This window comes from Hypanus sabinus, chromosome 8 (genome assembly GCF_030144855.1).
Source record: "Hypanus sabinus isolate sHypSab1 chromosome 8, sHypSab1.hap1, whole genome shotgun sequence".
NCBI lineage: Eukaryota > Metazoa > Chordata > Chondrichthyes > Myliobatiformes > Dasyatidae > Hypanus > Hypanus sabinus.
In genome coordinates this window covers 166,230,276-166,243,275 of record NC_082713.1, presented here as the reverse complement: position 1 = coordinate 166,243,275, position 13,000 = coordinate 166,230,276, and the positions used below count along the sequence as shown (strand labels likewise).

Sequence of the window (13,000 nt, the reverse complement as noted above, 5' to 3'; positions counted from 1 at the left end):
TTGTCCCTGAAATAGCCTTAAAACTGATTCAGATTTAAAAATAAAAGCATATTCTTACAGCAATTGTGTCTTGCATAACCCAACTTCTGAGAATGAAAATGCATTTCCAGTCCTAATTACATTTATATATCCATACAAAAATAGCTTATCATTTTGCCATATAAAGCAAAAATATGGCACTGACTTTGCAAAACTATTTGTAAGAGGAAGGATCACAGAATTGTATGAAGCCTTTAATGTTAACTTATTCTTGTTTATTCTGCTGTTAAAAGTGAACCCATTCAATGGGACAGCTGCAACAAAAGAAAAGGCAAAAATCAAACCGAATACCAAAAAGCCTTCTCACTTCCTTAGGATAATAATTTTTGAAGGAAGCCATTCAGCCAGCTTTCTGAAACACTTCGCCCAGTTAGAAGTTTCTCAAAGTCAGAATGCGTAATTGCTCAATTGCTGCACAATTACACGTAAATGAATTTAATGTCTGTACATTTTCAAGTCTGCCTATGACTAATTTCCACATCAATACTTTAATGCCCATGTTAATATTCCTTATATGACACTCGTTATGCCTTAGAATCGGGAATGTACAAATTACTTCAGATTACTGCATTACAGCTTGGTATGGGAAATGCCTTTGAATGGAAAATTCTACAAAAGGTAGTGGAATTGACCCAGTACATCATGGATAAAGCCCTCCTAAGCACTGAGCACATCTACATGAAACACTGTCGTAGGAAAACAGCACCCATCATCAAAGATCCCCACCACCAAGGCCAAGCTCTTTTCTCGCTGCTGCCATCAGGTAGAAGGTACAAGAGCCTCAAGGACTCGCACCACCAGGTTCAAGAACAGTTACTAACCCTCAAACATCAGGCTCTTGAACAAAAGAGGGTAACTACCCTCATCTACTGAGATGTTCCCACAACTAATTGCCTCACTTTAAGGACTCTTTATCTTGTTATTTCATGCTCTCATTATTTGATGCTCTGTATTTATATTTGCATTTGCACTTTTTGTTGTCTTCTATGCTCTTGCACTTTCATTGATCTGGCTTACTGTTACTGTTTTATAGATTTGCTTAGTATGCCCACAGGAAAAAGGAATCTCAGGGCTGTATTTAGGGACATATACTATGTACTCTGATAATAAAATTTACTTTGAACTTTGAGGGAGTACTGCCACTAACTCAAGAAGAATCATTAAAGGAGATGGGTTCCGTTGTATACAAAAGACCCCTGGCATTATCTGAAGAACACAACGTTCTTTCAGTCTCTTGGCTAACATTCCACCTTAGCAAATGCCAAAAGAGATAAATTGATCGAACACTAATTTTGTTACTCGTGGAAATTTCTTTTAAATAAATTGGCTGTACCATTTACCTATAAAAGAAAATCAACCCAAAAGCAATTAATCTATTTTGATTTTCTTCACAAATTGAATAAATTGCTTGTCAGCTCATGCCTGCTAGATTAAGATAACTTTCTACTCAGAAGGAATAGCTCTTTCTTTCAATTTGACAATTTTAAATAAAATGTTTGGGTTTTTGAAACTCCAAGGGTTAAATTATTCCATTTTAAAAAGCTGTTAATTTTTGCATCTAAGTATTTAGAATGTAAAGTATGCCTGCAAATGTCTGGAAGCCTGCTGCTGCTTTTACTTCCAATTAACCTTTCAAAAATATCCCTATTTATTGCTCTAACATATTTGTCAACTGAGACTTTGCTTAAGTACTTTTCCCTTGGAATGCTCCAAATATTGCTTCTTGCAAGACAGATAAATATTTGCATTAGGTTGTCAACCAATTATCTCTGATATAATCAAGTAAAACTCTTGTTTGCTGCCTTTTATATTATTTTTAATACACAAAGCCACATCTGGTTGGTTACAAAAACACAGCATACTTTGTAGACATTCTAAGGTAATTAGAGAAAAACACAACATACTTTACAGACGTTCTAAGGTAACTAGAGAGAAAAAAATGTAATGCTTTGTTATAGAAGTAAGATGAAAGTAATTCCCTCAGTGGTCACTTTATTAGGTAGCTAATATTAGGTATCTAATAAAGTGGCCACTAAGAGTATGTTCATGGTTATTTGCTGCTATAGCCCATCCACTTCAAAGTTCAACATGTTGTGCATTCAGGGATGCTCTTCCACACACCACTGTTGTAACACCTGGTTATTTGAGCTAGCCTCCCCTTCCTGAATCAGCCTGGCCATTCTCCTCTGACCTCTCTCATTTATAAGGTGTTTTTGCGTACACAACTACAACTCATTGGATTTTTAAATGTGTTCTTTTGCATAATTCTCTGTAAACTCCAGAGACTGTTGTGCATGAAAATCCCAAGATATCAGCAGTTTCTGAGGTACTCAAACCACCCCATCTGGCACCAACAATCATTCCACAGTCAAAGACTTTTAGATCACAGTTTTTCCCCATTCTGATATTTGGTCTGAATGACAATTGAATCTCTTGACCATGTCATCATGTTTTTATGCATTGAGTTGCTGCCACATGATTGGCTGATTAAATATTTGTATTAATGAGGTTTACAATTGGCCTAATAATGTGGCCACTCAGTGCAGAATGGAGAACAATGGGGCTGGAGTGTGTCTGATTTGTTCTCTGCGCAATTAGATTAACTACAGAATAATTAAAGTGACTATAAATGAGGGAGAAGATTTTCAGCACTTTCACCTCTGCCACATTTTCCTCCAACATCTTAGAAGCTCTGTTCTGATGTACACATAATGAGAAAAGAATGCGAAAGATATATCATCACCAACTTAGTTTCATGTCACTTTCTACAGCTTGTGCAGATCTATTGACGGGATGACGTCAGCTCACAAAGCTGGTGTAGGCGAAAGATACAGCTGGCAGTCCTTGATGTCAGATGAAGAGTGAAATCCTATGATGCTTTATGGCATTCAGATCACAGACAAGCAAATTAGTGTCAAGAGCAGATCTGAGTTGCTCTCAAGCGGGGAAGCCAGAACAGGAGCAGACACCTGTAAATACAGAAGCAAGGAAGAAAACTCGCAGACAGAAACTCTCCTAAATATTTGCATTTATTTATTTATGCAAATAAATATATATATTTTAAAGACCAGATTTTTATTTGTCAGATGTACATCAGAACAGTGAAATGCATCAACCAAGACAGTCCGAAGATTGTGATGGGGACAACCAGAAAGTGTGATGTTAATGGCACAGTAACATAGTGGTTCGCACAATACTTTACAATGCCAGTGACCTGGTCCATTTCCTGTGGCTGTCTGCAAGGAGTTTGCACGTTCCCCCGGTGATCATGTGAGTTTCCTCCAGGTGCTCCGGTTTCCTCCCACAGTCCAAAGATGTACTGGTTGGTAGGTTAACTGGTCATTGCAAATTGTCCCGTGATTTGGCTGAAGTTAAATTGGGTGTTGCTGGGCGGCACAGTTCGAGAAGCCTACTCCACATTGCATCTCAATCAATCAATCAATCAATCAATCAATAACATCTGTGCTAAGAATAATTCCACAAAAACATCATAGCACACATATTCTCATGGATATTATGTTCAGTAACAAACTTGTAGACCTTGCTGCAAATGATAGAGAACGACACCCAAGAACATCTCAACCACCACGTGTTGTAAATTTCCCACTGTTGTTGTCAGTTCCTAAAGATCCCTGACATCCACAAAGCTCAATGATCAGCCAAGGAGAGGGAAGAATCCCTCAGTAAACAAACAGGAACCAAGCAGCACACTATGAAATGTTTCACTGAGAGAAAATTATAGATTGGAACAAATACAAAGGATTATTGCAGAATCTGAAGTAAATTACTTTTCTAAAGGTAAAAATGATTTTAATAGCATTGAATTTGCAGATATTTGACTTCAAGTATCCACAGGTATAAAATTATTTATGCAAGGTCAGATAAATGTTGAGTAGTAATCACATTTTAACATGCAATTAAAGACTCACACATAAGACCATAAGATAGAGCAGAATTAGACCATTTAGTCTATCGAGTCTGCTCCGCCATTTCATCACAGCTGATCCATTTTTCCTCTCAGTCCCAATCTCCTGCCTTCTTCCAGTATCCCTTCATGTCTGACTAAGCCAGAATCCATCAAGCTCTGCCTTAAATATACTGTTCACAAAGACTTGGTCTCCACAGCTGCCTGTGGTAACGAATCCCATAGATTCATCACTCTCTGGCTAAAGAAATTTTTCCTTCTCTCCATTCTAAAAGAAGGTCCTTCTATTCTGAGGTTGTGTCCTCTGGTCGTAGACTCTCCCAACATAAGAAGCATCCTCTCCACATCCACTCTATTGAGGGCTTTCAACATTCGACAGGTTTCAGCTAGGTCATCCTTCATTCTTCTGAATTCTAGTGAATACAGGCCCAGAACCATTAAGCACTCCTCATATGACAAATTGTTCAATCCTGGAATCAGTCTTGTGAAAATCTCATACAGTAAAACTCAACATTTTCAAGGTGTTTACAGTAATAACAGTTCAATGATACCTGAAGTTCTTTTTCGATCACTAATTTTGAAGATTAGGCTGCTGAAGATTCCACAATAATGTTGCCTGTGAATAGACAGAAGATCACTGACAGCAGCTTCAGGATTTCCTTGTCTAGCTGTCCCTGTGCATATTTCATATTGCCAGTTTCAAAAATCGACTGAGGTTGTGAAAGGTGAAATGGAAACGTAGGTCTTTTATTGTTTCAGAGCAGGCAGAACCAAGTTCAGTGAACTCTTCCGACCACATGGTATCCCATAACAGCCAATACCTGCCAAATGTCCTCAAAGATGATTTAAGTTAATTAGACATGCAATAGCAATCACGTTTAAATGTACAATGTTTGTTCTTTTTCTGCAAAGTTATGGCAGTAGAATGGGAACACAGTTGGGCCTCTGCAGTAAACGAGGTCTAACTCAATTTTGGACCTTCTGCTCTGAGTTCCAGGTTACAAGAAGCATTCAGGCTGCATTCCGTTTCTCATTCCCAGTCTGACATGTCGGTCCATGGCCTCATCCACGACCACAAGGAGGCCACTCTTAGCTTGGAGGAGCAACACCTCATATTCTGTCTGGGTAGCCTGCAATCTGATGGCATGAACATTGATTTCTCTAACATCTCGTAATTTCTCCCCCTTTCCCCCTTCTCTTTTTTTCCATTTCCCAGTGTGGCTCCCTTCTTACCACTTCTCTTCCCTTCCTCACTTTGTTTTATTCAGTGTTACTAGGTCCTCAAATTTGCCCGTACTTACCTCTGTCAATAGTCAATAGCTTCAATTATTCTTATTATGTTAATACAATCAGGAATGTAGACACACTCTCCCAGCTCAAAGGGCCTGAACTCTTCTTCAGTGAATTGAATAAGTTAGGATAAGGTTGAATAAGTTAGGATTTATTCCCTAGAGTGTAGAAGATTGAGAGGAGACTTGATAGAGGGATACAAAATTATGAAGGGTATAGAGAGCATAAATGCAAACAGGCTTTTTCTACTGAGATTGGGCAAGACTAAAACTGGAGGTCTTGGGTAAAGGGTGAAAGTTGAAATGTTTAAGGGGACCATGAGGGGGAGCATCTTCACTCAGAGGGTGGTGAGAGCATGGAATGAACTGGTAGCTGCCAAGTGGTAGATGCAGGTTTGCTTTCAACACTTAAGAGAAATTTGGATAGATACAGAGATGGAAGGAGTATGGAGGGCTATGATCAGGGTGCAGGTCGATGGGACTAGACAGATTAATGGTTTGGCAGGGACTAGATTGCTGAATAGCCTGTTTCTGTGCTATAGTGATATATGACTCTATGAACTGTTTGTTATGAGTTGTATCTGAACTGATATCCCCCTTCAAAATAAAAGCAGGAGGTCAAGGGTTGATCAGTTGGAAGTGGTTGTAGTGAATTATGGCCATATTTTGATTAGCTTTGGGACAAATACTCGAAAAGCATTTTATCTTCACATCGTATGGAACAAAAATTGATGCATTTGGAAAGCTTACAGGCAATAATTTCATTGAAAAAGTTGAGTCAACTTGCATTTACGTTTCACGTGCATCACTGAGAATGAAAACTTGTGAAGTGCCCTGTCACTGTCTGCTCAGAGAGCTCGCACGGCACCAGTAACATTACACCCTCATTCTGATTTAACCTTGTATGAGTGGGAGCTTTGCATTTGTTTTTCAAGGAACAAGGTTGATCAAGATGGTATACGTAGGTCCACTTTCACATCTGCCCGTGTAAAGGATTTTATCAAACCAATTTGCCCTGAGATTTAACTCAGAGCTAAGAAAGTAGCCTCTTAGCTTTATATAGCAATTTCCTCAGAGATACAGGAGTTGTTTCTTCAGTGATGACAGATAAATATCTGACCTATCAAGTGCTTTAGATCTCTACTGGTTCTACTGTTTAGTTATTTATATATTTGTTGAGATATAGCATGGGATAGGTGCTTCCGGCCCTTCAAACCACACTGCCCAGCTGCGTAATCTTGAGACAATTTACAATGACCAATTAGCCCACAAACCGGTATGTCTTGAGAGTCTGGGAGGAAAGCAAAGGATCCGGAGAGGCCCACGCATTCTGTGGGGAGAATGTACAACCTCCTCACAGATGAAATCGGAATTGAACTCCACTGCCCTGAGATTCACTGGTGTCACACAGTGATAATGTGGTGCTTTACGGAAGTGCCCATCCTCAAGTGTTTATGATAAAAGGTCCATGCTTAACTGTGTTTGGATCTAAATGTAGTTGTAGAATAAACAGATCCTATGTTGATCTTTCAACTAAAATAATTTCCGGACTATGTAGATGATAATCAAATCCCCCATCTCCCTGCTTTTTATACTCATTATGATCCATTCCTTTTCCTGCTTACACACTGATTATTAACTAAAGAAGCAGGAGACGAGGTGCCAGCCCATGATTGACTCCATATAAATTGCTGCAGAAGATTGAAATCATTGAGGCAAATGTGGAAGACCAACATATGTTCAGAGCCGTCCACCAACCTCTCACTCGCTGCTGCCCGAGGAAGGTCCCTGCATTCAAATGGTCTCTCTCCTTCTCTCTCTTGATGCTGTCCGAGGATGATGCTGGAGTCCTGGCTCTAGAGCAAGGTTTAATTGAACGGTTTGTGGATTGGACTGTAGTTCATGTTACGATGTTTTTCTGGTTTCTGGTCGCTCCTTTTCTTGTTGATATTTTGGGTGATTTGTGAATTGGGGTGGCCTGCAGATAATGGACACTAAGCTGAACTGAACATGCCCGGACTCCTTCAATTTTGTGTTTTATATTCTGTGTCTTTCACCCATTTTTTTTTTTGCTGCCATTTGCGCAATTTATTTTTCTTTGTGCATGGGATGAGGGTTCATACCTTTCTTTGAACGGGTTTTCTTTGTTTCATGGCTGTGTGAGAATCTCAGGGTTGTATATGGCATACATACTTCGATAATAAATGTACAGTACTTTGAATCTTTCAATTACAAGATGACAAGAAGATAGAAGCAGGAGTAAACTACCAGACTGCTCAAGCCTGCCCTGAAACACAAAGTGGTCATGGCTGATCTATGCTCTTTTCAACTTATCTTCTGTGCCAGTGAGCCATACTCTTCAATTCCTTAATCTTTCTATTACTTGTTTGTCTCCAACTTGAATAAATTTAATGATCCAGACTCCTGCTCACTCAGAGCCAGAGAGTTCCAAAGATCATTGTGAGAAGTCTCTATGCATTGTGAGAAGTTTTAAATGACATGCTCCTTACCATTCCTTTTGTCTCCCACCAGTGAAAATCATTTCTCCATCTGCCCTGTCATGCTGCCTTGGGATAGCTCATGAGTAAATAAGTTTATCAATCATTCATCCAAAATTCAAGGAAGACAGACCCAAGCTGCTTAGCTCTCTTGACAGAACAGCCCACTTATCCCAGCAATTAGCCCAACAAACCTCCTTTGGATTGCCTCAGTAATCCTGTTTTCAGTCAAAACTACACATAGTGTAATGGATGTAATCATTTTAACCTTACTCCAAGCGGACCACAACGTTGTCATAGGGTTTGGAGGCTTGTGTGCCTCAGTGACCTGGAGAGCTATGTTGGCAGCAGTCAGGGCTTTATGCTTTGGTTCTTGGTAGGATCGTCATGTCAAACTAGAGGACAACTAAGAGTGGTCCACTGGTCCCCCAGGTTCGGGGTTTCAGCTGAGGGCTAACAAACCTGACTGGTAAAACAAAACTGTTACGGAAACAGCAATGAAGAATTCTTCTATATCTGAGTGTGATGGTATTCCTGAGTCTCCATCAGGGATGGGACTTGCATGACTGACAGTGGTGAAAGGCGAGCTACTGACATGATGAAGGAAGCCCTGAACACTGCCAGAGTTGGAGGACTTCATTGCAGCACAAAACGCCAGCAGCGTAACAGGCAGTACAGAAATACATCGTAACATAGTCAAGCATCACAAACTGATTTCCTCAGCCCAAATCTACGTAATTTTCCCTTCACATTCTAAATTATCTGAGAAGGCTTTTAAATTGGACTATTGAAGCCTTTTGCCACTGAACATTTTTATTTACTTCATACCAGGTTTTTAAAACTTGACATGATTTGATAAAAATCGGATATACGTATTAGCAGCGCAATAAAGTTTTCCTTTTTGCCAATCTTCGACAAACTAATAAGGTTATCACCAATATTTTGCACATTTTCTTCCAATATCAATGTTTATTTAAAACAGATATATCAAATACAATTTTTAATACCTTATGTCCATATGCTATTACAGCTCAGTGTAGTTTTATGTATAGAATTAGTGAAATAAAATCTATTCAGAAGCATTTCTGGTGGTATTTAGAAATATTTCCATCATTGAAATATTCCCACAACCAATGGACTCACTTTCAAGAAGTCTTCATCTCATGTTCTCGATATTTATTGTTATTTAATTATATTTGCATTTGCACAGTTAGTTGTCTTCTGCACTCTGGTGGAACACCCTAGTTGGGCAGCCTTACAGTTATTCTGTTACAGTTACTATTCTATAGGTTTTTGAGTATGCCCACAAGAAAATGAATCTCAGAGTTGTGCATCGTGACGTTTATGTATTGTATGTACTTTGATAATAAAATTTACTTTGAACTTTGGTTTTGAGAAATGTGAGGTACATGCACTTTGACATTGTTTTTATGATAAATATTGTTCTGCTTTATGAGAAGATTTCCCATTTATTTACCAAGGCTATGTTGACTAGAAAGAAAGCTACCACAACCATTGTCAGCAGATTTGATAGGTTTGCAAAATGTTCTATGGTATTGTGGAGATGCCATACAGATAAAGCCAACTCATCTCTTTCTTATGCATTGGCCTGATTTGCATGATGACCAATGCCCTTTTAGAGTAATGAACAAGGGTTCATTGTCTTACATCAACGTGATCTGCCAGCTTAATTATGGAATATTCATCAGCACACTATGTCAAAGTGTACTATATGGAGCCTTTCTGCAGTTTTAGTCTGATGACACTGCTTTCCAGGCCTGGCCACAAGTGCATAAAACATAGGAACAGAATTAGGCCATTTGGCCCATTGAGTCCGTTCCACCATTCACTCATACTGATTTATTTTGCCTCTCAGCCGCATTCATCTGCCTTCTTCCCACAATCTTTGATGCACTTACTAACTAAGAACCTATCAACTTTAAATATGCCCAATGATCTGGCCTTCACAGCCATCTCTGGCAATAAATTCCACAGGTTTATCATCCCCTGGCTAAAGAAATTCCTTCTTATCTCTGTTCTAAAGTGGCATCCTTTTACTCAGAGGCTGCACCCTCTGGTCCAAGGCTCTCCTCCTATTGGAAACATTTGCTCCATATCCACTCCATCCAGGCATTCCTGTGCAGCTGACCAAAGCAGCTTGATAAATCCCAATTGATCACTATACCTAATTAAAGGTGGGTGGTCATGATGCAGAAGAAAGTGACAGTAAACATTCGAGTTTGAATATCACACCTCCACGTATCTTTGAATTCTTCAGAACTTTCTTAGGCCATTTAAATTTCTTTCAGGTTGAAGATCTTCTGAAACCTCTTTCCATGGTTGTTTTGGGGATCTGTAATCTAGCATGCCCACAGAGTAGAAGATAGCCAGCACAGTTGTGTAGCAGTTAGTGCAACGCTATTACAGTTTAGGACATCAGAGTTAAAGAGTTCAATTCCGACGTCATTTGTAAGACATTTGTATATCCTCCCCGTGGAATACCTGGGCTTCCCCTGGGTGCTCTGGTTTCCTCCCATAGTCCAAAGGTTAGTAGGTTAATTGGTCGTTCTAAATTGCCCCATGATTGGGCTGGGATTAAATTGGGGATGGCTGGGCAGTAGGGCTCGGAGGGCTGGTGGGACCTGTTCCACACTGCATCTCAATAAATAAATAAATAGATGAATGAATGAATGATATTGTGCTCTTACTTCAGTGTGCATCCCACATATTTAAAGAGCCATTTTTGGTAAATGTATGGAGCCTGATACAAATACAAAGGGTGGCCCAGAGCCAGGGTGCGTAAGACAGAACTGATTTCCACTCAGTTTTTAACAGGAATGATTAGTTTGAGGATCATTGAAGGACTTAAGCAATTTGTTAAGTGATATGGTATTTTACCACAGGCAAAGGAATACCAAATACGTCAAGTTAAATCTCTTTACTGACTAGGATTGAGAGTGGGTTTACCTTTCTAATATAGAATCCTTCAGCTCCGATTTTAAGGAAGTTGGGACAAGCACCAGTCATGCAACTATTGGCAAAGTGTTTCGTAGTATTTTTATTTCTTTACCATGTGGTCATATGTAATTTTTTTCTGCTTAGTTCTTACCTTCTCAGTTTGGTTGTAAACATAAGTCATTGTAGTGTAGAGTTCTTCTGATCTCGTGGATGAACTTGGAGGCGCGACAGATGAACTGTGTGTGAACTGCTCAAGTAGTTGTTCAGTAACAGCTGCTGGATAAGAATCCGTTTCGCTTAGAAATCATACTTGGCACACAGTATAATGAAATAATATTTAGGCAAATCACATTTGGAAGACCTGGGCTACAGATTTGTAAGAGAGCTCCCAAATGGGTCAATTTTTTTTAAATATTTGCTACCAAAGTTGCAGAGCAGCTTTCTTTAAACCATTGCAGAATACATTTCAATGAAGAATCACCTTTATTACAGGCATTTGTTTCCTGGGTTGATATTATGCTACTTCAGATTGGGGAAGATTGAAAGGACCATCAGTGTAAGAAACATAGATTGAGTGGATAGTCAGAGATGTTTTCCCAGGGCGGGAATAGCTAATACCGGGGGCTTAATTTTAATGTAATTGGAGGAAAATATAGGAGGGATATCAGAGTTAGGTTTATTACACAGAAAGAGGTGAATGTGTGGAACGCTTTGCCAGGGATGCTGATAAAAGCAGATTCATTAGGGGCATTTAAGAAACTCTAGGATAGGCACATGGATTATAGAAAAATGGAGACCTATGTAGGAGGGAAGGGTTAGATTGACCTTAGAGTAGGTCAAAAGGTCATGACAACATTGTGGGCTGAAGGGCCTATATGTGTTCTAGGTTCTACAGAACCAACAAGAAAAGATAAATCTTCCTCTGCTTCTTCATTTTCAATGAAGTGACACACTTTAGCAGAAGGGGGCACGCAGAGTCTATATAAATCGGAGTGGTACTTTTCCCAAAAGGTATGCCGAAACAAAAGGAGCTGGCCAACAGGATCTGTGCATATACCTCAGAAACCGTAAGGACAATATAGGGGACCCTGAGCATCATAAATTTAGAGTACAGAAGCAGGGAGGTTGTGTAGAATGCTTATAAAGCATAGATTAGATCACAACGGGAGTGCTGCATTGAAGAAAAGTGACTTTAAATTGATTTAAATGATGTCTGAGAAAGACAGGAAAGATTTAGCAAGGAAATTAATGGGTAGCCAATAATTTGAGGAGCATATGAACATTATAATCTATGTTCTTTGTTATGGAAAGATACAGAAGAGATTTACTCAGATGGTTTTGGAATAAGAGGTTTCATCCCCAAAATTGGATGGAAAGCTGGTTTTGTTTTTCTTGGAGCAAACAGAAGTAGTACAAGTTTGTGGAGGTTTTAGGTAGGGGATATTGAGAGATTTTTCCCATTAGCAGATGATTCAAAGACTAGGTGTAGAGGTGGGAAATATAAATTCAAAGAAAAGGCAAAAGATAAAGAGTTATAAGGGAAAATCTTGTTTTAGTGTTTTCATTATGATCATCCCTCCAAGAGGTCTACACCCTTGTTGCAGGGTTTGAAAGCCTGTGTACCCCAATGACCTGGAGAGATATGTTGGCTGGAGTCAGGGCTTTATGTTTTGGTTCTTGGTTGAGTCACCCATGCCAAACAGATCAAAGGGTAGAGGCCAGACTAGGAGTGGTCCATCAGTCCTCCAGGTTCAGGGGTTCAGCTCAGGGCTAACAACCCTGACTGGTCTAACAAAATTGTTACAGACACAGCAACGAAGAAACCTTCTATATTTCTGTGTGACTGTATGGACAGGCAGAGATGCAGGACCTTCACTGCTAAATGCCAGTGAAATAATGGGCAAGAAGAAGATTATGATCATTAAGACCATTAGACATAGGAGCAAAATTAGACCACTCAGCCCATTCGTTCTGAGTGAATCAATACAAATCAAATCCCCACATAAATACAGTGAGTGGGAATTTTAACTCAGGCTGAGTGAATGACTAATTCATAATTGAGTAACATACAGTCTTGGCCAGGTGAAGATGGCAGATTTCCTTCCCTAAGGGCCTTCAGTATTTCTGATGGGTTTTTAAAACAATGCAGATTTCATGGCTGATGTTAGCTTTTATTAAAAATAACAGATATTTTCAATATGCTAACTGGATTTTATTTTCAGATCTGCTATACTGTATACAACCTGATTGTATGTCTCTGGATCATTACTCTAACCAATAACTGATTGACT

At 39.3% G+C, this 13,000-nt stretch overlaps 1 protein-coding gene and 1 long non-coding RNA gene across 4 annotated transcripts in view; both read right to left on the bottom strand.

The window, feature by feature from the left end:
- Positions 1-13,000, bottom strand: part of ptprb (protein tyrosine phosphatase receptor type b) — a 103,959-nt gene that overhangs the window by 70,579 nt on the left and 20,380 nt on the right. For 2 of the 3 annotated variants that reach the window (XM_059978443.1, XM_059978444.1), the window contains exon 4: positions 10,861-10,985. In XM_059978443.1, the coding sequence (XP_059834426.1) occupies positions 10,861-10,985 (125 nt within the window). The remainder of the gene's footprint in view (positions 1-10,860; positions 10,986-13,000) is intronic. The other variant, XM_059978445.1, reaches the window with a different exon arrangement.
- LOC132398683 (uncharacterized) lies at positions 4,361-7,715 on the bottom strand. Its single transcript, XR_009513770.1, has 3 exons — positions 7,012-7,715; positions 4,516-4,580; positions 4,361-4,377 (listed from the first exon to the last, which is right to left on the bottom strand). It is a non-coding gene; the product is annotated as an uncharacterized LOC132398683 (long non-coding RNA).